Source organism: Aedes albopictus, chromosome 3, assembly GCF_035046485.1.
Source record: "Aedes albopictus strain Foshan chromosome 3, AalbF5, whole genome shotgun sequence".
NCBI lineage: Eukaryota > Metazoa > Arthropoda > Insecta > Diptera > Culicidae > Aedes > Aedes albopictus.
The window spans coordinates 87,089,912-87,116,798 of NC_085138.1; the positions used below are offsets into that span (position 1 = coordinate 87,089,912).

The 26,887-nt window shown below is 40.5% G+C and overlaps 1 protein-coding gene across 2 annotated transcripts in view; it reads right to left on the bottom strand.

The window, feature by feature from the left end:
* LOC109401325 (uncharacterized) overlaps positions 1–26,887 on the bottom strand; it is a 332,029-nt gene that overhangs the window by 84,705 nt on the left and 220,437 nt on the right. For both annotated transcript variants that reach the window (XR_009998549.1, XM_062855415.1), the window contains exon 4: positions 2,386–2,520. Coding sequence is in view for 1 of the 2 variants with exons in the window: in XM_062855415.1 (XP_062711399.1) it covers positions 2,386–2,520 (135 nt within the window). In the remaining variant the exon portion in view is untranslated. The remainder of the gene's footprint in view (positions 1–2,385; positions 2,521–26,887) is intronic.

Consider the following 26,887-nt stretch of genomic DNA (forward strand, 5'->3'; position numbering starts at 1 on the left):
ATCACTGAAACTAATTAAAAAAAAAAAATACTCGAAAATATCCGTAAGTTATCCTTGAATCAGCCACAGAAAGAGTTTCCGAAGGAATCTAAGGCGGAATTCGACAAAGAATCATGCCAAAAAATACTGGATTAACTTAAGCAGAAATTTGGAGGGATTCCCAGCAGAAATTCCTCGAGAAATTATAGAAGAAACTCTTGGATAAATCTCTGGAGGAGTTCCACATTATTTTAGTTCTTGATTTTTTATTAAATAACGAAACAATATTTTCAAAATCGGTTTTCGTACAGAGTTAGAGGAAGGATCGAGCTATCTCCTGAGTTTTTTTCCAGATGTAAAACTTTTACCATTTTATCAGAAACCATATTTATTAGAAATTTCATTCAAAAATGGTTTCCATAAAACTGAAAAACATTTTCCACCTGAAAAAAAATCAGGAGATCCTTCCTTTAACCTTGAACAAAAACCGATTTTCAAAATATTGCTTCGTTATTTAATAAAAAATCAAAAACCAAAAAGTTAGGAAATTCTTCCAGTTTCGCCTTAAGGTATCTTTGGAGAATTCACAGTAGGTATTTATGTAGGAATTCCTGAAGCGATCCTGTCAAAGCTCCTGGAGCAATTCCAGCAGATATTTCTAGAGAAATGCTAGCAAGAAAAACTGGAAGAATCTGAGTAGGATTCCTTGGAGAAATCATAGGTGGTATTATTTTTGGCATCTTAAATATTTTTCTTGGTCAAAAAAGACTAACAAAGTCAGGGTGGGCACAAATTTGGGAGTTTAGAAAATCGGGACACCATTATATAAAATATATATAATTGAACATAGAGTACCTAAAACATAGTTTACCTAAAAAGTATAAAAGAAATATGCGTACTTCAAAAAAATCGGGTCAAAAAGATTTGAATGTGCATTTCAACAATTTTCAAAAATCTACCTTTTTTGTCTATTATTTGTCCATCTTGATCCGCAGTGCAATTAACTGCATTATATGAAAACATTTTTTTTATGTGTATATTAGCGTGGCTCAAAATACCACATGTCAAAAAGTTCGATGGGCCCCCTTCTCATTTCGTTCTATATGACGCACGATGCTCTGGTCAAATTTTCAGCTAAATCCGTTAACACTTGATCGGTGCTAAACTTATTTGAATTTAGTATGGGAGTTTATATGGAAAAACATCGTTTTCAGCATTTTTCTCATGAGGGGCACTATTTTTTCTTAAAACACATAACCGATTGTATTGAACTATTGCCTCACATGTGCTGAAAAACTTTGTCGAAGACCGCAAAGTCATCCGAAGCTTGTAGAAAAAGATATTATACGCAGACCATCTGGTGGTGCTTGACATTTAACATGTAAAGGAATAACAATAGCAATAAAATCTCATTGAATGGGCCCGTATTGTCTAGGCTATAGCTTTTTTCGCAAGTGTCTGATCACGTAGCGGTCTTCGACAAAGTTTTTCGGCATATACCAGGCTATATTTCTATAGTATCGATTACGTGTTTTAAGGGAAATTGGAACCCCTCAGAAGAAAACTGCAAAAAACGATGTTTTCCCATATAAACTCCCATACAAACTTCAAACAAGTTTAGCACCGCCCTAATGTTAACGGATTTAGCTGAAAATTTGACCAGAGCATCGTGGCGTCATATAGAACGAAATGAGAAGGGGACCCATCGAACTTTTTGACATGTGGTTTTGCCATACAAGCTTGAGCCACCCTGTATATAATCCCATAATCGTTTACATCAATATTGCCAAACATAACTTAACAATCGGACAAACCATTTCTGAAACATAGGTATTTTTAATTTTATTTTTTTTTCATTTTTTTTGTTTTGGCCCTTCTTAAGAGTAAGAATAGGATTGGGATCTCAAAATACCCTAATGGTTAAGGATATGCATCGCCAATCCGGAGACGGCGGGCTCGATTCCCGTTCCGGTCGGGGACTCCCTGAGCATAGTATATCATTGTCCTTGCCTCCCAATATATGTACAAATTCATGCAATGGCAGGCAAAGACAGCCCTGCAATTAATAACTGTAGAAGTGCTCATACGAACACCAAGTTGAAAAGAGGGTGGCCAAGTTCCAGTGGGAACGTAGAGCCATAAAGAAGAAGAAGTAGACTAGAATCAAAATGACAAGAAGATGATGCAATTTATCCGTTTTTGGTCATAAAGAATGCTTTTGGAAAATTGAAAATAAATTACAAGAGAAAAACAAAAATGAAATTTCAAGAAATAATCTTCACTTTTTGGTGTAAATTTATGATAAATGATCATTTTTATATGATAAATTTGACCCCATTCCACGGTACCCATGTATCGGCTCCAGTTCCATCAATTCAAACGCCTCTGGCGAATAGGATAGGTTACCTTAGTCAGTGTGGGTGCAACAGCTGGAACGTACTCGTAATGGGCTGGAGCGGCTGCGGCGGCGACGGAGCTGGCAAATGTGGCCACCTTGAGGGCGGAGTTCGGTGCAACGTAGTTGATTTTGTGGAACACGGCCTGAAATGATAATATTAGGATAACCAGTTATTGCGTTTTGTATTGGAACAGCGGGCCTTCCGGAAAGGCAATCAGCAGTGCAAGGCCACTACGATACGGCCTGCTGCACTGCTGCAGTTTTGTTTCAATGCTGTTTGCAGATAATCACGATGGAATTAGAATAAGTGACACAATTTTGTGCTGTTTTTGGAAATGTTTGAAATAATTATATCTTCGTTATAGAATTTAATTTGAAGTTGGTTGTTGTTTTTCAATTTGTTTCAGTTGTTTTGGGATATTCTGTGATCCGACATGAACAGGCTTAAAACTGAAATATTTGTTTAATATTAGATGCAGATAAAAAAAAATTAAGCGTTTGTAGATTTGAAGCGGTGAATCCTTGTTGAGAGTATCGGAGCTCGATATCCAGTTGATCCTTGTCCATGATTTTCAATTATTAATGTTCTTGGTGATTTTTTTGTGTCTTGAATTTTTTGCCTGATTTTGAGATCAAGAACAACCATGTTTTATCTTACTTTCATGTTTTGATCCGTATAACGTATTCCTCCGGAAAAATATAGTTAACAATCTAGTGATTGGGATCTATACCGTATTCGCTACGAAGAAAACAAATGGCAAAAGTGGTCCAAATCCCGATCACTAGTCCTCTTTATTAAGACATTGCTATAAGGAAATTATTAAAAAGATAGGTCCCGGATCCAGCCCAAATAATCATCTTTATACTTAGTACCTCGTTATTTTTCGGTACATTAGAATTTCAACATCATCTCGTAATGTGTTTCTGGAGTTATTACCCAATTAACTTAGCTTGCATGTCAAGCTCGAACTCCCACCTGCGTTTTTCACAAAATAAAAATTAGCATTAATCCATCTGCAAGACACGATTCTGCAAAGTCTCGAACAGACCCAAGACCAAAGAAAAAATCCATCACACCTATATGCTCACTCGCGCATGGAACTCCTTGGGACCCCACGGCAATCGGTTTCAATTTACCCGCCCAAACCCGAGTATGCAGGCAGCAGCACGATGAGTGGTAGTGGATCAGGTGAAAATTGTCTACTAAAATGTCTAAACACGTCACGCAAATTTAGAGAAAAGATCTTCTCCTTTCCGCCCATGTTCGCTTTCGTGTGGGAGATGAACTTTCCTACAAAAGGTCTTTGTTTTCTCCCCTGTGGAACATTGTTGGGTGCTGTTGTGAGTGTTGGCAAAGGGTGGTGTGCTTCGGGTCTCGGGTGTGAGCTAGGGGTAATGTTCTACATCGAATGCCAACAAGTAGTAGGCACGTTGTTAGAGGGAGTGCGGTGTTGGGTGCGCCTTTTGTTATAAAACAAATTTATACAAAATTTGACTGGTAAAACGTAGATATATATTTTGCATCACTTACCATACTTACCAATCAGGCTAAGGCCGGGGTGGCCTCTGCTGTACATAGTAGCCGTCTCCATTCCACTCGGTCCGTGGCAGTTTGTCTCTAGTTCCGCACTCTGCGTATGGTCCGCAGATCGTCCTCCACTTGGTCGACCCACCTAGCTCGCTGCGCTCCACGTCTTCTTGTGCCGGTCGGATGACTCTCGAGAACAATTTTAGTCGGGTTGCTATCCAACATCCTAATGACGTGACCCGCCCACCATAGCCTCCTGATTTTCGCGGTGTGGACGATGGTTGGTTCTCTCAGCAGCTGATGCAGCTCGTGATTCATTCACCTTCACCAAGTCCCGTCTCCAATCTGCACTCCGCCGTAGATGGTACGCAACACCTTCCGTTCGAAAACTCCAAGGGCGCGTTGGTCCTCTGCACGTAGGGTCCATATTTCGTGCCCATAGAGGACGACCGGTCTAATCAGCGTTTTGTAGATGGTTAACTTCGTGTTACGGCGAACTTTATTCGATCGTAGAGTTCTGCGAAGTCCAAAGTAAGCACGATTTCCTGCCACAATGCGCCTCTGAATTTCTCTGCTGGTGTCGTTGTCGGCGGTCACCAGTGAGCCCAAGTACACGAATTCTTCAACCGCCTCGATTTCATCACCGTCGATAGAAATTCGGGGAGGCGGGCGCGGTGATTCTTCCTTGGAGCCCTTTGCCATCATGCACTTTGTCGTCGACACATTATTGTCTATTTCGATTCGCTTGGCTTCATTCTTTAGTCGGATGTACGTTTCAAAAAGCGTCTCAAAATTACGAGCTATAATATCAATATCATCAGCGAAAACAAGCAGCTGAACGGACTTCGTAAAAATCGTTCCACTCGTGTTCATCCCCGCTCTCCTTATTACACCCTCTACACGGTGTGTTGAAACAGGATTATTATCGCACTTTCATGAACCTAAAATATTTTTTCGTTATAAGTTAGCCTTGGCTGTATATATTAAGATTTTGGAGGTTAAAAATCTTTCATCGGGGAAAATTAAAATAAATTCGATTTTAGTAGTTTACCACTTTTCCCTTATGATATGGTATTACGCAAATCTGATGAACCTAAACTCCGCTAGAAAAAGTCCCCTTTCTATTAATAAATTTGAAACCATTTAGAGAGAAACGAATGTAAAAGTTTCTACAACGAGTTTAAATTTGTTTGGCGTTCCTTTAATGTGTCCAGCCCACTACAGTCTGCCGAAAGTCATAAATCATAAAATTCTACATTTCTTCCATTTCTCTGGCACATAGATATTTGTAATGGAGGTAAACAAATACTTCCCATTAATGCGACTCATACATTTGAGGAAGTGCCATACACCTGTGACTCATAACATTCGCAGCACATACCCTTCATGTGTTAGTTTGCCTGAAATGGCGGTTATTTATTGCACATATTTTGCATGTCATACCACATGGATATTTGCCAAAAAGTATGAGTCGACTATACTGAGCGTGCATGACTTATTTGAAAAAGTTCTGCCTCTGATCTGTTACAAAATTATGATACCTTTAGGAATAAGTGGGCTGTTGAGTATCGAACAACAAAAAGTTGACGCAAAACACATAAAATTGGCGTTGCCATATTATGTTATTGCATTCAAAAATGATTATTCAACATTTGGTTTGAAATAAGGCACACAGGGCCAAGTTAAAACGTAAGGTAAGAAGAAACAGCGGGTTAACGTGATGTTATCTAGTCATGATAAACAATTTGAATGTCATAACATTTTTTTAAATCAAACAATCATTTGGTCAAGAATAATTATAGAAATTGTATTGAAATCTTTTTCAAAATATCACAAGTTTTTATTAAGAATTTACCGAATGCAACGCATGCTTAATATACATCAATGTGAATGACATCTTATAGTATAAGCCTAGAATATATTGGAAACATATCAATTTGCAAGTAATCTGATGAATTTCATTCAATAATGGTAGTCTCGTGCAGTGATTTTTTTTCTATGTTGTCTGGGTTATCTGTAGTTTTATTTTATAAGACGCTTTGGTCTTAAAAACTTCATGCATTTTAATGGTTTCAATGTTATGACTGCATAAAATAAAATTTTTTTTTTCCAAGTAAAATCCCTTTATTTTTGCAAAGTGAGTTTGAAAACAGATTCAGTATGGGGAGAAATGTGATAAAAACGAATTAAAAAGTCAGCCGTACATTCGATATCTTCCAACCATATTCTATGTGTTATAATTATTTAGCAATCAAAATCTATCCAATGATTCCGAAACGAAGCATAAAATAACTAATAAAAGGTCTTAAAAAGTTGTATTGAAACCTCAAATTGCGACAAGCTTGCCTCACTTTACACATCACTGTTGTTGTTTTTTTAAATATATTTTATGACATTCCCAGAACATTGATGTCTTCTTAATATTGTTCTACATTTTCAATTGCCTTTTTATCTGTAGATTAAGTTAAATTTGTTCTCAGCATAAACAACAATGAACATATCAAAACTAAGTAAAAAAGAAAATAGAGCTAAGGACTGTTCCTTTTAATTGCATTATGATTTTGCATTCTTTGATAGATACGTATTTCGACCTCAACTGTTAGGTCATCTTCAGTGTCTCGTACTTAATCCGATATTCTGTTTACGTACATGTATTCCGCTAACATTCCGCAACATCAAATCTAAAACTGTTTCAATCAAACATTGATTGATTTCACAATAAAAAAGTGATTACATATGCTTACCTTAAAATACGTGTATCAAGGGCGTGTGCCGAAAGAGTAATCAAAAGCTATTCTCTAAGGGCTGATTTCTTCACCTCGGATTAACCGGTAAACCAGGCTTACCCATATAATTAAACCTGGTTTAACCCTAATCAACCAGTGATCGTATATGATGTTGCATAAGATGTTAAAGTGGAGGCGATATGGGTACATTTTACATACGCCTAAATGGGGGCATGCACGTATATGGCCTCCACTTTATCATCTTATGCAACATCTTATACGATTACTGGTTGTCTGGGACGCTTAAGCCAGGGTGAAGAAATCGGCCCTATGTGTCCTACATGCAAACAAAAGTATTCATAGGATGAATTTTCACTTGTTAGTAAAAGATCGAGCCCAGCAAAATCAGAGCACAATGTACATAAAAGTTCTTATTATATTCGAAGAGCTATCAGTATTTCTGCTAAATTAGTTCAAACAAGTAAATGTACAGTTAACATGAAGGTTAAAAAATACGCGTGATGAAGTCACCATATTTGTTTAATGATTTCCCAATCGAAGCATCTTTCGTGGCCGTGTGATCGTCGTTTAGGTGTATCGTTACATGGCTTGGCATGCAAAGTATGTGCAACCAATACCCACCGCCACCATTTCAGGCAAATAAGCACATGAAGAGTATGTGCTGCAAATACTACGAGTCACAGGTGTATAGCGCTTCCTCAAATGTATGAGTCACATTAATGGGAAGTATTTGTTTACCTCCATTACAAATATCTATGTGCCAGACAAATGGAAGAAATGTAGACTTTCATGATTTATGACTTTCGGCAGACTTTAGTGGGCTGGACACATGAAACGAACGCCAAACAAATTTAAACTCGTTGTAAAGATTTTACATTCGTCTCTCACTAAATGGTTTCAAATGTATTATTAGAAAGGGGTCTTTTTTTAGCGGAGTTTAGGTTCATCAGATTTGCGTAATACCATATTATATGGGAAAAGTGGTAAACTACTAAAATCGAATTTATTTTAATTTTCCCCGATGAAAGATTTTTTAACCTCCAGAATCTTAATATGTACAGCTAAGGCTAACTTATAACGAAAAAATATTTTAGGTTCATGAAAGTGCGATAATAATCCTGTTTCAACACACCGTGCTCTAAAGCAATGTTGAACAGCAAGCACGAAAGACCATCACCTTGCCGTAGCCCTCTGCGAGAATCGAAGGGACTCGAGTGTGTCCCTGATACTCGAACTACGCACATCACTCGATCCATCGTCGCCTTGATCAATCGTATCAGTTTATCCGGAAATCCGTATTCGTGCATTATCTGTCATAGCTATTCTCGATCGATTGTATCATACGCCGATTTGAAATCGATGAACAAGTGATATGTGGGCACGTTGCATTCGCGGCATTTCTGCAACACCTGGCGGATGGCGAACATCTGGACCGTTGTAGCGCGTTCACTCATGCATCCAGCCTGATATTGCCCCACGAACTCTCTTGCAATCGGTGATAGACGGCGGCATAAAATTTGAGATAGTATCTTGTAGGCAGCGCTCAGTAATGTGATCGTGCGATGGTTCCCGCAATCCAACTTGTCGCCCTTTTTGTAGAAGGGACACACGATACCTTCCATCCATTGCTTCGGTAATACTTCCTCCTCCCAAATCTTGGTAATGACCCAATGTAGTGCTCTCACCAGTGCTTCTTCTCCGTATTTTAGTAACTCGCTTGGTAGTTGATCTGCTCCAGCGGCTTTGTTGTTTTTGAACCGGCTAACCTCCTCTTCAATCTCTTGGAGGTTAGGGGCTGGAAATCTTTCATCCTGTGCACGTACTCTTACATCTGTTACCACGCTACACCTTCGGTGCTTGCATCGTCGCCATTGAGGTCCTCATCGTATCTTTGCCGCCACCTCTCGACCACCTCACGCTCGCTCGTGAGAATATTCTCTTGATTTGATTATCTCGGCACATGTCGGTTTGTGGCTCGAAGCCTCTGCGCGAACGGTTCAGCTTCTCGTAGAACTGTTCACATTCGCCGTCGTACCAGTCGATTCTGTGATTCGGAGTCGCGAAGCCTAGTGCTGCAGTCGAGGTACTATCTATGGATGATCGGATGTCCCTCCAGCCATTTTCAAGTGTAGCTACGCCTAGCTGGTCTTACGTTGGTAGAGCCACTTCTAGCTGCTGCGCGTAGTCTTGAGCCACTTCTACGTTACGGAGCTGCTCGATGTTGAGACGCGGCGTTCGACTTCGAAGAATGGTAATAACCGTCGAAAGTTTTGAGCGCATGCATACAGCTACTAAGTAGTGCTCCGAATCTATATTCGCACTGCGATATGTGCGTTATATCCGAGAAGAATTCACCGTCGATTAGAACGTGCTCGATTTGGTTTTCTGTTTGATGGTCGGGTGATCTCCAGGTGGCTTTGTGGATATCTTTGCGGGGGAAGAATGTGCTTCGGACTACCATACCACGGGAGGCTGCAAAGTTTACGCATCGCTGGCCGTTTTCATTCGATACGGCGTGCAGGCTGTTTCGCCCGATTACCGGTCTGTACATTTCCTCCCTTCCTACCTGCGCGTTCATGTCGCCGACAAAGATGTTCACGTCACGCGGCGAGCAGCCATCGTATGTTTGCTCTAACTGCGCGTAGAACGCTTCTTTCTCGTTATCGGGTCTCCCTTCGTGTGGGCAGTGGACGTTAATGATGCTGTAGTTGAAGAAACGGCCCTTAACTCTCAACTTGCACATCCTTGCGTTGATCGGCTGCCACCCGATCACACGTTGTCGCATCTTGCCCAACACTATAAATCCTGTTCCCAGTTCATTGGTGGTGCCACAGCTTCAATAGAAGGTAGCCGCTCAATGTCCGCTTTTCCACACTTTCTGTCCAGTCTAAAAAAGTTCCTGCAACGCCACGATGTCGAAGCTTCGGGGATGTAGTTCTTCGTGATAGTGACTTGCGATTCCATCTTCCAAGTTTTCAATCGTAGCCTTTTTTCGTCGCGTGGGTCTTTGCCGATCGTATCGAGCCGTATCTTCTCTTATTTATTTATTTATATTTATTTATTTATATTTGATTTGATCCATCTGACATAAAAATAGTCTTAATGTCTCTTATGTTATTCATAATGGGGATTTTTTACGGATGGCTTATTGGGCCTACGCCAACACTCCTGTCTCGCCGGAAGGCCATCGTAACACTTCAGTTACTTTAAAACAAGAGTGAACCTGGAAATGAAAACCACGCTTTTTCCTCTTAGAAAATACATTTCACCCCTCTCTCTCCCCACACAGATACACTACAAGCGTGAGCGAGCAGGTGCCAGCAGGTGTTTCATCATCAGTGGCGCCGTGCCGCGCCCTGCTGCCCGCCTTCTGGTTGTCTACCACCGAGACCAGTTCGTTCAATTATTTTCGCGCGCACTTGAGCACGTAATTTCTCACCCTTGGGAACCATTCAAATGATGATACGCGAATTGGGGGGCTTTGCGGGAATCGCCGCCGTCGTCAACACCATGGATTGGGTTCGCTAGATGCTAGCTAGATGGATGGATGGATGGGTGACTGGCAAATGGTACGTGTACGGTGTCTTCCTGTGTGTTCTTGCAAAGGGCATAGGTGGTTTCTGGTAAATGTAATGGTTCCAAGTAAGTGTGGGTGGTTACTGTTTCAGAGTGTTGAGAGAACCTCTTTATTGAAAACAATGAAAGAATGTTAACAGAATAAGCACGCTAGAGCGTATAGTTCCAGTTGAAATTTCACGCTAAGAGACGAACCAACATAGCATGTTGATTTCTTCAATGAGCTCAACAAGGTTTCTACAATAAAGAACTAGTAATAATAAAGTAGTAAAGTAATGGAAAAAGTTAGAAGAAGAAAAATGATAAAAAGAACAAGCACAGTATATGAACGAATAAAAAAATGCAAAATCTGCTGAAATAGGCTTCCTATTTCAAATATCAATTTCTTGCTAGAACTATTTGGATAGAAAAACGCAATTCCGCTCGATGACCCATAAGCGCACCCCATTAGGCATGGGCACATGTTGCCCAAATGACCCACATTCAGCAAACATAAAAAAACCTATTCATCATCATTGTTCGGCATTCGGCACAAATCAAACCATCATTTCCAGACGATTCTCAGACGATACGCTTCACCGGTTGGCCGGCAACCCTCATCAACCTGTTCGCAAACTCCGCATGACAGAACAGAGGAAATCCCGATCTGGATTTGAATTTCGAATCGCCATTAAGGGTCATTCTTTGACACTTGTTCCCATTCTTGGAGTATTTTCTTCTCACCACTCAGCACAAAAACCAAACCAAACCAGAATCGATAGCGTCGTCGTGTGCAAAACAAGTGTTTCGTTTCTTCTGCGTCACCAGCAGCACCAGCGTCGAACGACTGCCAGCATCAGGTGGATTTTCGCTACCGTGTCGAACCAATTTAAAATTCCGCACAGCTACGGAATAAGGGAAAATCCCTTCTGCTAGCACAATAAAATTATTCATACAGTTCTCCTCGATTCGGAGCCCTAACTCGGTATCCGCAATCCAGCTTCGACAGTCCAGTGCCCGAACAAGTGTGTTTTGCTTCAATGGACATCAGGTGCCACTGTTATCCGCTGAATTGGTGTTGTTTTTGCATGGTATACAAGATTTGAGACATCAGTGGTTCCCTTCTAACAGAAACTGAACTGATTCTCACAGAAGCTGAACAGTTTTTAACAGAAACTGAATAGTTTCTCACAGAAACTGAACAGTTTGTTATAGAAACTGAACAGTTTCTTACAGAAACTGAACAGTTTCTCACAGAAACTGAACAGTTTCTCACAGAAACTGAACAGTTTCTTACAGAAACTGAGCAGTTTCTTACAGAAACTGAGCAGTTTCTTACAGAAACTGAGCAGTTTCTTACAGAAACTGAGCAGTTTCTTACAGAAACTGAACAGTTTCTTACAGAAACTGAACAGTTTCTTACAGAAACTGAACAGTTTCTTACAGAAACTGAACAGTTTCTTACAGAAACTGAACAGTTTCTTACAGAAACTGAACAGTTTCTTACAGAAACTGAACAGTTTCTTACAGAAACTGAACAGTTTCTTACAGAAACTGAACAGTTTCTTACAGAAACTGAACAGTTTCTTACAGAAACTGAACAGTTTCTTACAGAAACTGAGCAGTTTCTCACAGAAACTAAACAGTTTCTCACAGAAACTGAACAGTTTCTCACAGAAACTGAACAGTTTCTCACAGAAACTGAACAGTTTCTCACAGAAACTGAACAGTTTCTCACAGAAACTGAACAGTTTCTCACAGAAACTGAACAGTTTCTCACAGAAACTGAACAGTTTCTCACAGAAACTGAACAGTTTCTCACAGAAACTGAACAGTTTCTCACAGAAACTGAACAGTTTCTCACAGAAACTGAACAGTTTCTCACAGAAACTGAACAGTTTCTCACAGAAACTGAACAGTTTCTCACAGAAACTGAACAGTTTCTCACAGAAACTGAACAGTTTCTCACAGAAACTGAACAGTTTCTCACAGAAACTGAACAGTTTCTCACAGAAACTGAACAGTTTCTCACAGAAACTGAACAGTTTCTCACAGAAAATGAACAGTTTCTCACAGAAACTGAATAGTTTCCCACAGAAACTGAACAGTTTCTCACAGAAACTGAACAGTTTCTCACAGAAACTGAACAGTTTCTCACAGAAACTGAACAGTTTCTCACAGAAACTGAACAGTTTCTCACAGAAACTGAACAGTTTGTCACAGAAACTGAACAGTTTGTCACAGAAACTGAACAGTTTGTCACAGGAACTGAACAGTTTGTCACAGGAACTGAACAGTTTCACAGAAACTGTTAAGTTTGTCACATAAACTAATCAGCTTCTCACAGAAACTGAACAGTTTCTCACAGAAACTGAACAGTTTCTCACGGAAACTGAACAGTTTCTCACAGAAACTGAACAGTTTCTCACAGAAACTGAACAGTTTCTCACAGAAACTGAACAGTTTCTCACAGAAACTGAACAGTTTCTCACAGAAACTGAACAGTTTGTCACAGAAACTGAACAGTTTCTCACAGAAACTGAACAGTTTCTCACAGAAACTTAACAGTTTCTCACAGAAACTGAACATTTTCTCACAGAAACTGAACAGTTTCTCACAGAAACTGAACAGTTTCTCACAGAAACTGAACAGTTTCTCACAGAAACTGAACAGTTTCTCACAGAAACTGAACAGTTTCTCACAGAAACTGAACAGTTTCTCACAGAAACTGAACAGTTTCTCACAGAAACTGAACAGTTTCTCACAGAAACTGAACAGTTTCTCACAGAAACTGAACAGTTTCTCACAGAAACTGAACAGTTTCTCACAGAAACTGAACAGTTTCTCACAGAAACTGAACAGTTTCTCACAGAAACTGAACAGTTTCTCACAGAAACTGAACAGTTTCTCACAGAAACTGAACAGTTTCTCACAGAAACTGAACAGTTTCTCACAGAAACTGAACAGTTTCTCACAGAAACTGAACAGTTTCTCACAGAAACTGAACAATTTCTCACGGAACCTGAACAGTTTCTAACATAAACTGAACAGTTTCTTACATAAACTGAACAGTTTCTTACATAAACTGAACAGTTTCTTACATAAACTGAACAGTTTCTTACATAAACTGAACAGTTTCTTGCATAAACTGAACAGTTTCTTACAGAAACTCAACAGTTTCTTACAGAAACTCAACAGTTTCTTACAGAAACTCAACAGTTTCTAACAGAAACTCAACAGTTTCTTACAGAAACTCAACAGTTTCTTACAGAAACTCAACAGTTTATTACAGAAACTCAACAGTTTCTTACAGAAACTCAACAGTTTCTTACAGAAACTCAACAGTTTCTTACAGAAATTCAACAGTTTCTTACGGAAACTGAACAGTTTTTAACAGAAACTGAACAGTTTCTTACAGAAACTTCTGTGAGAAGCTGTTCAGCTTCTGTGAGAAGCTGTTCAGTTTCTGTGTGAAGGTGTTCAGTTTCTGTGAGAAACAGCTCAGTTTATATGAGAAACTTTTCAGTTTCTATTAAAAGCTGTTCAGTTTTTGTAAGAAACGGTTCATTTCTGTGGGAAACTGAAAAGCTTCTCACAGAAGCTACACTTTTTCTCACAGAAGTTGAACAGCTTTTCACATAAGCTGAAACACTTCCTATACAGAATTTATGCAAAAGGGTGGTTTTCTCACTGCTCTAAACACAGAAACTTTCCCCATCATTGTACACCCCTGGTCCTGACCCAGCTGTTTCGGGGGATTTTCTTTCTTCGGAAACGATTCCAGCAGTGAAGTAGATGTTTTCCGAAATCATCACCGTCCCGCCTCCCTTCTGGTCGGTCAATCGACACGAGGCGGAGGTGGATCCCTAACTTGATAAAGACATGACAGCCAAGAGATTGGATCAACTCTTGACGTTTATTTTCTTTTTCGTTTTTTTTTTGGTTCGTTCACCTGTTCCGGGAGGGGAGTTTGATTTTCTGGCTATGGTGATTCAGTGGCAATGGGAGGAAAAACACTAAATTTCGTTTTTCTCTTGAAGGAGTGTGATCCGTTTGATTGGCGGAAGAAGCGATTTGTTTTGATTATATTTATTAGGTTCACACCTTTCGACCTCCCAGTGGACTGCAGCTTTTTCGCACTGTTTGTGATTATTGATTGGTATTTGCTGATGTCGTAGTTTTTACTTGTCTCAGGGGATGTTGTTGATGAAAAATACATTAAACACAGGATCAATTCTGACCGTGGTGGTGATTGGTGACAATAGTAGATCGTATAGACAGCATTTTAGGGTCCATATAGCCACGGCCGTAAATGCTTTGGTATTAAGCATGACCATGCCAAGGATGACGATTTCAATTCCCTATTCGTAATGGGAATTTTCCTGACTACCTCGGTCATAGAGTGTCCTTGTGCCTGTCACACGATATACACATGCAAAATGGTCATTAGCCGAGGATGCTCTCAGTTAATAACTGTCGAAGTACTTATGGTATACTGCTAAGAAGCAGGCTTTGTTCCAGTAGGGATGTTACACCACGAAGAACAAAAAAACATTTGACTGATGACTGTACTGATTAAAAAAAACGGCATGCATAAGCTAGATAAGAAGAGAAATCCAAGCAATAATTTAATTACCAATTGGTTTTGAGGAGGTCTTTATAACCACCATAAAACCTTAATTGTTTTTTTTATCTTTATTAATGAGATGTTTAGCCCTAGGCTAGTTCATCTCGGGACCCACGCTTTACTTCCCTTCCGAAGGAAGAACTCACGTTTTATGAGTTTGTCGGGAGTGGGATTCGATTCCAGATCCTCGGCGTGATAGTCAAGTGTTCTAACCATCACACCAGGTCCGCTCCACCTTAATTGTTTCATGATGGCTTTATAATAGGTTTAAGAGCACTATTGTTTCTTTTAAGCTCAAAATTCCCTAGGAGTTACAAACAGGTTATGAATGTAACTTTCTCCTATTTATTCATTCAATTGGTGAACCAAAATGCCTTTCCTCAAGCCCATAGACCACTAAATTCACAAAACAAAAAAAAAACACGAAATCAATCCAATAGTAGACAAGTAACAAACTCCGCAATCAACATTTTCGAGCGGCAGCTCGAGATGAAAAATTTCTCCGAATTAAAATGTTTAAGTAATATAAGCAATTACAGTCAACTTTTCATCCTGCACTCGCTGCTTGCTTGGAGGAAACAATGGATCCATTAATCCCCCGCAGCCGCAGCAGATGCACATCCATTCGGAAAAACGACGACGACAACGTCGACTAGAAGCGGGCCAAAAGAAGCTGTGGCACATTGCTGCATGAAGCTTAGAGCTAAAAGCTCCACCATATATGTAGGTTGGTGGGCCACAAGCTGCCTTTCGAACAAGACCAGCCCCGGCAACATACGAGCAGAAAAAGTGCATTGAAGTAATTAAAGTTCATAAGAAGTTTGTTTTCAATCTTGTGTGCTTGGACTCTGCTGGCAAGGAGGAGCCGGGCGGCTGCCTGCCGCTTCCACTTTGTCGTCTGTACTAGAATGAGGGAAGGTTTTTGCTTTCTTGCGCTCATTTCTATCTTACGGTTTTCGGGAGATGCGACCTAGACTCCTAGTCAATCGACAGTAGAGGTATGCGTATGTACTAGATCATCACAAGAATGTATAAGCCACTACAAACCTTCAAGGAAATATTAAAATTGGGAGAGAGAAAGACGGGAAGATGGAAAGTCAGAAGTATAGGAAAATGAGACGATAGGAAGATAGTATCATAGAAAAACAGAAGAATAGAATGTAAAAATAGTTAAGAAATATAAAAACATGGAATATTGGGAAGATAAAAATATATGCAGATGGGGTTATAGGAAGACAGGATTATGGGAAGACAGGAAACTTAGGTTATAAGAGGCAACAACACCTAGAAGATAGTTTAATTGACAGATAAGAAGGTTGAATGATAAGAACGTGCTAAGATAATTAAATATAAGGATAGAAAGATATAAAAGTGTGAATATGAGAGAGCATAAGGATTAACAAAGTGGAAAAGTAGGAAGAATGCAAAATAAGCTGTAATGAAGATCGAAACATAGAAATAATGGAAGATATAAAGGGCAGGGCCCATATAGATACAGTTGTAAAGGCATAGGTAATCGGGATAACTATACTGAGAGTGATGGGTTCGATTCTCGGTCAGTTCAGGAACGAATGGTTATGCAATGGAAATTTCCTTGACTTCCGTGGGCATATAGTATTTTCGTGCCTGCCACATGATGCAAAATAGTCATTGGCAGCCAGAGGAAGCTCTCATTTGATAACTGTGGAAGTGCTCATAAAACACTGAGAGGCTGGCTTTGTATCACTAGGGACATTACGCAAATAAGAAGAAGGAAGATAGTAGACGGAACCTTCGGAAGATAGGATAATGTAAGGTAAGAAGAAAGACAAATGGGACGATAGAAAGCGTAGAAGATAAAGCCTGTATCCGCAATAATCGGGACACAGAAATACAGCTGCAATTTTGCAATGTATAGGTACATTAAAATTGCTCAAATTTTGCCTAATAACATCTTAAGATGTGTTCATTTCACCTACAAAATTTCATATGAATCGGTGCAGTACTTTTTGTTGTAGTGCATAGACCTAAATATTCCCACGCCTTCCGATATTATAAGTCAATTCAACTGTGGAAGAAAAAGATGCATTTCCCCCCACACTCCCGTTAGAGCAGCTACCTGGGTGTGTTTTTATTTCAATTTTTCAACTACAGCTACGCTCTAGGTAGGTTCTACCTACTTCGCGCGCGGCACATTGGAAGCATGAATATCGCACCCGGTGATGGCCAGGTACGATCGTGTTCAAACACGTGAGTCGAGCCGGTAAATCCACAATATGCTTGGTGGGTCAATGGTCGCTGGGTTTGATTGGCGGTGACCGATTCCAAGGCTCAATTGTAAACCTGTAAAGGTTTTGTTTTTGATCTAAAATTTCGTACTGGACGTTGATCAAAACAACATCCGTACGGTGTCCTAGTTTCGCGGGGTAGCGACCGCGCAGCGATGCGTTTGTTTTGTTTTCATGATCGTACATGTTGGGTCCGGTTGGTTTGGTGCAGCTTTGATTACGCTTGGTGGGCCGTCGACAAGAATGTCATGGAACGGTGATATCCTATCGATCGCGCTAGAATGTTGCGAAATCAAGGCGCCGTATTGGCCGCATATGGCTTCAGGTAGCCTATATTGTTTTTTGTTTTGAAATCAAGGCGCGGTTTCAGGTAGCCTAGATTGTTTTTGGTTTTGAAATCGAGGCACTGTGTTTGCCGAGAAGGGTTTCAGGTAGCCGTGATTGTTTTCACTTGGTTCGATTTGAACCCAGGCGAACCGTAAAAGGAATGTTGAAAATCGAAACCGTATTGGCGGCATAGGGGCGCCGGAATTGTTTTGCACTCGATTTTGTTTTGACTTCGAGTAAAAGAATGTGGGGTATAATTTCAACGAACATCTGCGGCCGGGGCCAGGCTAGGGGTCACTGTGCCCAAGTAAGGTACACTTCAATAACAAAGCGGGTGCTTTGTTTTGGAGAATTTAATACCAAATTCCAATGATGATGATGATGATGATGATGATGATGATGATGATGATGATGATGGTAATGATGATGATGACGAGTAGGATAGGTAGAGTTCTATTTACTTTTGGTATGGTTTTGGATACGCCCAAGTTGGTTCGAGCATTGTTAGGAAGTATCGTGACTATTTCGGCAAGACGAGAGTGATGGTAGGAGTTTTAGACACGCCCAAGCTGGTTCGGGCATTGCTAGGAAATTTAGACTATAAATACTGAGGCTTTGGCTTCAGTCGGGGAGTTCAGTTTCAACGTTAGAGTAGGCAGCATATCGGATAAGTCATGAGATCCCATGTGGGACACCTCTAGATACTGCCCTAAGGCTGTAGGTAGGACTTAGTAGTCGGATCAAGAAGAAGCTAGAAGTGACTCTAGATTGTTAAACTTAGTAGTTCGGTGAAGAAATACAGAAAATGTTAAGATGATATAAGAAAAAGTGAATCGTTGTAATATAAGATAAGTGATGGTTTGTGATACTTCAATATAGTTTATTAAAAAGATATCGTCGGACTGTAATGAAATGAAAGATATCACATTCCGTGTAGTGTTTAATGCAGCCCCTGGACGGTACAGGGCGCTTCAGTAGCAATGAAAGAGTAGAATGTGCGCCATTGAATTTTGTACAGCCCCTAGTTTTGCTTGTCAGCGCTGTAACTTTTGAATTTGACAAAGGAAATGGCTGAAATTTTGAAGACAAATCTCTCAATCTGCAATAGTTGCATGTGCAAAATTTCAAAAAAATCGATGCACTATCAACCATTTTATGGTCAAAACATGTATTGGGACTGTAAGTGATTTAAGCCCCTTAGACAGCAAATAGTCAGCAACCTTTTTTGTTTCGATTGTACTATGGGGCTGTCCTTAGCGTGGGACACAAAAAGACATTTTACTCCTGTACACTTTTTGAGTTCCATTTTGGTCCCATATCAATTGTGCAAAATTTCAGATCGATCGGAGAAACTATATTTTAGCGCCAGCCATTTTAAGTTTTCATACGATTTAGTATGGGGAAAATCACTTTTTCAAAGAAAAATCGCCACAGGTTGCCCCTTAACCCCTAAAAATAAATCGATGAATGATTTCTGTTGGAAATTTTACGAGGAACCAACCCTCCCAAGACCGCAAAGCGATCTGAGGCATGTGAAAAAAGTTATTGACTGAAAACCGAATGGCATGCAAACGCTGTTTAACATGTAAGGAATAACAATAAATAATAAAATCTCGTTATTTTATCGATCGGGTGAAGCCTAATAACTTTTTCCACGAACGTCGCATCGATTTGCTGTCTTCAGAGGTCTGATTCCTAGTGAAGTTTTCTACAGAAATCATTCGTCGACTTATTTTTAGGGATCTAGGGGTGACTCCTAGCGATTTTTCTTTGCAGGAGTAATATTTCCCCATAGTAAATCGTATGAAAAACTAAGAATGGTGGGCGCTAAAATATAGTTTTTCCGATCGATCTGAAATTTTGCACAGTTGATATGGGACCAAAGTGGAACTCAAAAAGTATACAGGAACTTGAGTTTTTCCATTTTTTGTATTTTCCCATATAAACCGTGTACCAGGCTACTGTCCATTAATAACGTAAGAGTTTATGGGGGGAGGGGGGGGGGGGGGGGTTTGTGAAATTTTACGCGCCATACAAAAATATTTTGGTTCTCATACAAAAAATCTTACAAGGGGGGTGGGGGTGTCGAAAAATCGCGAAAATTCCCTTACGTAATAAATGGACAGTTCCTATTGAAAGTTCTATACCAATAATCATCAAATTTTGCAGGAATAAAAACACATAATCAACTGTCTTCTTTGAAAATTTCATGAAAATTGGCAAAGATAGCCAAAAGTAATGAATAGGCAAACATCGCACATGGAAAACACGAAAAATTTTCACAAACACTCACCCCTATCAACACCAGTAACTTTCAAACCAATTGATCAAAGTTGATGAAATTTTGCAAGAAAGTGTCTCTATAAGTATCATAACTGCTAACGAAATTTCATAATTATCATCACAGAACTTTGAGCTGTAGAGTAAAAGAACCACCTTTTATGTGAATGAAAATTGGTCATGATTGTACAAAATGCTAAAAACCATGTCTGTTTGTTTTTCATGCACAGATAAAAGTAATGCATCGATTCATATGAAATTTGGCACAAATAATAAACATATACCGAAGAGTTCTCAGTAAATTATTTGGCCAATTTTACTGATTCATTACAGCGCTACAGCCGTACTTCTGTGTCCCAATTATTGCGGATACAGGCTTTATGATATAAAGAAGATAGGATATTTAGTCGATAAGAAGTTATGAAGATTGGAAGAATATAGGAAAGGGAACGTCCATAAATTACGTCCCGCTAGGTGCGTTACATGGGGTCCGAGGGGGCTTTAGGGGATGTCGGGGCATTTAGCAAAGCTTCAGCGGATTTTTGACTGATTTCAGAGGCGTTACGCAGGCGTCATGTAGCCGTTTTCAGCAGTTTCTGAGGGTATCAGGTATAAGTAGGTCGACTCCAGAGGCACGTTCTCCTCCATTAGGGAAATTTGTGCTGACGGAGAAGGGAAGGAAAAAGGATAGGACAGATGAAAGGACAGGTAAGGGAATAGGATCGTCATACACGCAAAAGCGTACCACAATGGGTTCAAACAGCGCCCTGAAAAGGGCACTGTGATAACGCATAAAGCGTAAAGAGAGCCTATATCTCTTTACCACAGCGGGTTAAGAACAACAGAATGTCCTGAAGATTCTGGTTTCTGAAGTTAGTTTCACGTAAAAAGTGTTTTCCGAGTACTCGAAAACGCAATTGCGCAAAAACTGGACATATACATATTAAATGATACGAAGTTCCATAATCGGATTCACAGCTATCAGAGGCAAATGAATCAGCTTGCTGAATATTCGCCATGTGATAACTGAGTCGGCAGTGGCTAGTCAATGCTTTGACCAGCATGCTGCAATTCTGCTTGAACAGATTTGTTGGATACGTTGCCACCCTTAGATATGGCTCAGTACAATACAATTTTGTTTGACGACATGACTGCAAACTATTCCAGTATTGTTTGTGCTAAGTGGCAGCCCAGGTGTCAATCTGAAGCTTTACCCAACACACGTAAAAAAATCCGTTCCGATGTTTGTCAACATCCAGTCACGAAAACCAGAACAGACAAAATTTTCGCTTACAAATATACACCATGAACTAAAATCACAAACTCGTGAACTCTGTCCTGAAGCATATGCGTAACGTCTGTTCCAGTTGCTGGTTCAAGAACAAAAATCACATAATCGTGCACTGTGTTCGGGTATTTGGGAACTCAGTTCACGTAAACGGAAACTAAGTTCACGGGAACTAGATTTTAGTTCTTGGTAACAGAAACTTTCTTCACGGCAGCAACTATTTGTTCTCGGTGCCGTGATTATAAATAGCTCACGGTCTGTAATGGAGCGCTGGACTGGGAGCAAAGACACCAGAAATGTATAACTTGTTTGTTGAAATAGATTCTCACCATGTTGCACCATACTTACATTTTCCTAGGAAACAGATAATTGAATGATAATTACGGAATTCGTCATCAAAATACCATTTCCATACAAGAAGAAAATAGATTTGATTCGAAGGGGAGCTGTAAAAATCAAACTGTATCACCCGAATATGGAATTCTTCAGTGCACTAGATGGAAATCTATCAGCTCTTAAACTACATTAAATTATTATTTGTTATTAGCACGAACGATTCTTTGATAAAAGTAATGTTTTAACTAACTTAGGAAACTAGAAGCAAAGATTCACGGCACTTATGTTGACGATCACTACCGGGTAAAAGTTTGTTTTTGAGCGAGCGTTATCAATGTCGACAGCGCGCGTGAAGTGAGTTGCTGCTATAGGGAACAAAATCACATATATGGTTGCATGAAGTCTGGTAAATGTGATTTGAGTTCACAATATTAAACGCGTTACTAAATGACAAGTATGATTGAGCAGGCTGGAACAGTATTCTTGGATTTACGATAACTTATCACGAAATCTGGAAGCTTTGGTCACGTTTATCAGAACTATATCATGAATTTGAAAAAGCTGCAGGTTCCGTTTCTCGTGATTATTTGTTCCTGAATATTGGAACGGATTTCTAAGCGTGCACTTGGATACCGGAATAGCTGGCTCAGGGCCAATGAAGTCATGTGATGCTCCAGTGCGAGCTAACTCATCAGCCAATTCATTTCCGGCGATGGAAGAATGGCCAGTAGTATGGGACACACATCGAATTCTCGCTTCAGTCGACTTTTTTGACTCCATTTAGGTCCCATATGAACTGTGCAAAATTTCAGCGCAATCGGTGAAACTATAATTTAGCGCAAGCGGTTCAAAGTTTGCATAGGATTTACTATGTGAAAAGTTACACTTTCAGATAAAAAATCCCAGTGGTCGCCCCTTGTCTCCTTAATTCAAATCGATCAACGTTTCTTGTAGAAAAAATCATTTATGAAACTTTCCTTCGAAGACCGCAAAACAATTGGATGCTTGTGAAAAAAGTTATTGATTTATTACCGATTAGTGATCCAACGAACGGCTTTTTGTTTTGTTTTATCAGCAGCACTGCTGCTGCCGTTGTTGCATGGGGTGGCGGGAGGCATCACCACCCCCAGAAACAGCAGCAGCCAAGGCAGCAGGTACAGTGCTGCTAATAAAACAAAACAAAAAGCCGTTCGTTGGATCACTAATCGGCAATAAATCAATAACTTTTTTCACAAGCATCCAATTGTTTTGCGGTCTTCGAAGGAAAGTTTCAAAAATGATTTTTCTACAAGAAACGTTGATCGATTTGAATTAAGGAGACAAGGGGTGACCTCTGGGATTTTTTATCTGAAAGTGTAACTTTTCCCATAGTAAATCATATGCAAACTTTGAACCGCTTGCGCTAAATTATAGTTTCACCGATTGCGCTGAAATTTTGCACAGTTCATATGGGACCTAAATGGGATCTAAAAAGTCGACTGGAGCGAGGATTTATTTTTTCCATACAAGCGTGTCCCATACTAATGGCCAGGTACTCATACAAGGTGAACAGCGTTTGCTGAATTCAGCTCCTCGATTTGAGTTCGACAAGCGATAACTGCCGGGGCCCGTGGCGCAGTGGCTACACGTTCGCTTCATAAGCGGATGGTCATGGGTTCGATCCCAGCCTCGGCACTTCGTCAGTTGCTCTTCCCCCCCCCAGAGCGGCTGGCACTTGTCACTCTTCTGAGCGCTGATAGCTCAAACGGACTCGGATAATTGGATATCGACGAACGGCAACCCATAATGGACGACCCCCAATCGGACTGGAAAAGGAACAACAGCCACACATCATTTCATCATCGTGCTCATCATTCTACTAAGGACAGGGTAGAAAAGTGAAAGCATGCACAAAGGAAAGCCAATTCGATATAGTAGAATAAGAATATAAAAGAATACATTTAGGCGCTGCACAAAGTGTAAGTGCAGCCGCCAATTGGAATCGCTCACGTAATGCTCTAGTGGACAAAAGAGCTGTAAAATAGGTTAAGTGGTTAAGAATAAAAAAAAAGCGATAACTACCTTCGACCTAGAGTTGGCCGAAGCAAGTGCTTTAAAAGCAGCCTAGCTATCTGAACAGAAGTATATTACTTTGCCCATTACGTGCTGCTGAAGTGCTGATTGCACTCCGCACATAAGAGCAAAGTTCTCGGCCTGAAAAACGGTGCAGTGTCTACCAAGTGAATAAGACTGATACAGCCTTAGCTCACGAGAATAAACACCAGCACCTGCTCGACCTTCAAGAAGGGAGCCATCAGTGTAACATACGATGCCGTCAGAAATACTTCTCTCCAGATAACCAAATGTCCGCTCTTCCCGGGAAGGGAATTTCGTGGAAAATTTTCTATATGGAAAATTACAAGCAATTGTAAGATCACTTGGAGCAAGGACAACTTTGTCCCAATTCACCAAAAGTGGAAACAACGAGATGTGTGTTGAACTGCGGTTCACAGGAGTTTCCTCTAGTAAACCGAGTACACATAGACGGTAAGTGCAAGAAAGTGCTTCTTGTTTGAGATGAATGTGTAGTGGGGCAACGTCAAAGAGAACTTCGACCGTTGCCGTAGGAGTTGAAGAGAACGCTCCAGATGGCCCACATCCTTTGGAGATGGCCTAATTTTGATTGGACCGTTCTCACTTTTGCCCTATAGCCACCACACAAGACATCCATAAGCCAATATTGGACGAACAACAGTTGTGTAAATCCATTTGATATACTTGGGTTTAAGACCCCAAGTTGTGCCAAAGGTTCGCCGGCATTGCCCGAAGGCCATACAAGCTTTCTTGATTCTGAACTCAACATGAGGTGTCCAAGAAAGCTTGGAATCAAGAATGACTCCAACGTACTTTACCTGTTCAGTCACATTGACTTCAGAATCAAAGAGACGTAAAGATCGAACACCATTACGGTTTCGCTTTTCCGTGAAAAGAACAATAGATGTTTTACTCAGATTTACCGAAAGGCCATATTGGCGACACCAACCCTCAACTACCTGAAGAGCGTTTTGCATCAGGTCGAAAAGAGTGCTGATGCACATACCGACTAACAATGTGAGATAGTCGTCGGAAAAACCATAAGTAGGAAAACCGATATTATTGAGTTGCCTCAATAGCGTATCTGCTACGAGATTCCACAAAAGCGGCGATAAGACTCCCCCTTGGGGGCATCCACAAACACTCAATTTCCTAATCGCCGCTTGACCCGGGGCTGTTCGGGCTCGTTCGGAAGTTAGCCATCAATGTTAACTTCTTTTCCCGATCAGCCTAGATAGCTGTGTAGTGTCGGTAGCGGTTGTCTCAATTGGCTAAGAATAACACTACGGACCGCCTGATCCAGTGGTAAGAGTCCACTAAACAGGTGACCCCTAATTCATGGTGTTATGCGGCTTTATGCTTACCGTGCCAAGGAATGAATGGTTAGGGGGGTCTAATAAAAACCTAACCACAAACGGAGCCTGTGGAGAATTAGGGCGTCCTCCACAGTATTACGCCCTTACTGCACTAACCGGAGCAATAGTGCAGTGGACCTTGCGTTTCTCCGAGATAATCAGTTGCCCTTCTTAAGTCTCAAATTTGAGGCTAAATAAGGGCGGGATTATTCAAATGTTGTAAATTAGCTTACATTACTACCTATATGGGTTCGCTTAATGCGTTTTCGCCATTGGCGTTTTATCAATTGACCCCGATTTGGTTTGTCGTTGATGTTCCCTTTTGGTGCTGTGATTGTGAAGAGTGTAATCCAGTCTAGTTTGGGTAGTGGCTACGGCTAGGAAACCTCAGATCAATTTTCAGCGTAAAAAGCTGCGTGGCCCAAGTGGCTCTACTTCAAAAAGTTCATTTTCGTAGGGTAACTTCTGTATAGGTTACCTTGAAGTGTCGTGCCTCGAGCATGCTATATCTTAGAATAACGTTAACAGTATGTTTCAACCTTTCCTTATGGATGCCTTCAAGCAAGCTCTTGTATTCAGCAATTTTTCGTTGATATTTGGCAGAATTGCTACGATGATTACATCATCTGAATTAGCTCAAACATTAATTTGAGATGCTTCAGTTTGATGGATTACTTAGGTAGTATAGTTCATGGATAACTTAACATAGAATTGCACCTATCCAATCTCTGCATGAGCAGAATTTGTCATGAGTTGACTGATTGGAATGTGTCAGATGAGGAGTCTCCATTTGACCTTCTTTGCATTTTTGAGTGTTACTTCGCAAAATTTGCGTATTCAGGCGACCCTGCTCAACAAACTAGGGAACCTGTACTAATTGGTTGCGACCACATGTTATGGATAACTCGCTTCCATTGCTACTCTAAGAGAGTTTCACTGTGGTTTTGTACCTACAACGCCCTCCATTGTGGTATACCATAACTATTGCTTTGAAAGAAGCTTGTCCTCTGCAGTCTGTGCGGACTGCAAGAGGTATTCCTGAATGGAACTCTGATCTGTTCAAGTTCAAAATATCTTCGGATAAACCATTCTTTTGTATAGTTACGAATCTCTAGCTTCCGCTTGAGAATTATAGCTGTATAATCGACTTAGTGGGCCCTAAAAAGCTCTGCTTAATTCAAATCTTCAGGAGGAAATGGGGGTTTGTCCTATTTTTCTGCAGAGGGATTTGAGTATTTCAAACATGTTTTGAACTCTTGTAGTTTTCTATGGGGTATTTTCATGGCGTGAATTTACTTTGTAGTTTTACCCCGAAAGGGTGCGTGCGGTGTATAAAAATGGAATGAGTTTCAGATTTATCTGGTTACCTCGTTCTTTCTGAAATGCTTGAAACGCATTGTCGATTATCACATCTGTGATGTTCGTCTGGCTGACATGCCTACTCATGTGAACTCACATGCCTCCCAAGTTGGGATGTCCACAGTGACTCTTTTACACAAAGTTGTATATGTTTTCAAGAAAGTACTCGCTCAAACGTAGGTTTGGCGGTAATTTCTTGAATATTGAGGATGCTTTCGATGACGTGCCTTTCAATGTCATATTGAAAGTCGCATGATGTCACAAGCTACCTCCAATGAGCTATAGGCTCTTTTTACGCTTATGCGTTTTACAGTGTCCTTTTCAGGGCACTTAATAAACCCATTGTGGTATGGGCTATGAGCTCTCATTGCGCTTATGCGTTCATTCCCTCTTCTAGGGTACCCCTTCCTATTTCATCACCTTTCCCTTTCCTAATCCCATTCCATCCCTTGTCCCCTTCTCCCTCAGGTAAATGATGAAATAGGCTTATATGTATGGCGATGGCACAAATGTCCCAAATGGAGGATAACGTGCCTCTGGAGCCGGCCTTCTGATACCTGATACCTGCCTCAATAGCGTATCTGCTACGAGATTCCACAAAAGCGGCGATAAGACTCCCCCTTGGGGGCATCCACAAACACTCAATTTCCTAATCGCCGCTTGACGCAATGTCGAGAAGAGATGTCGGTTTTTGAGCATTTGGTGAATCCAATTGGAAATCATTGGAGATATACCATGACCCCGTGCGGCTTCCAATATGGCATCGAA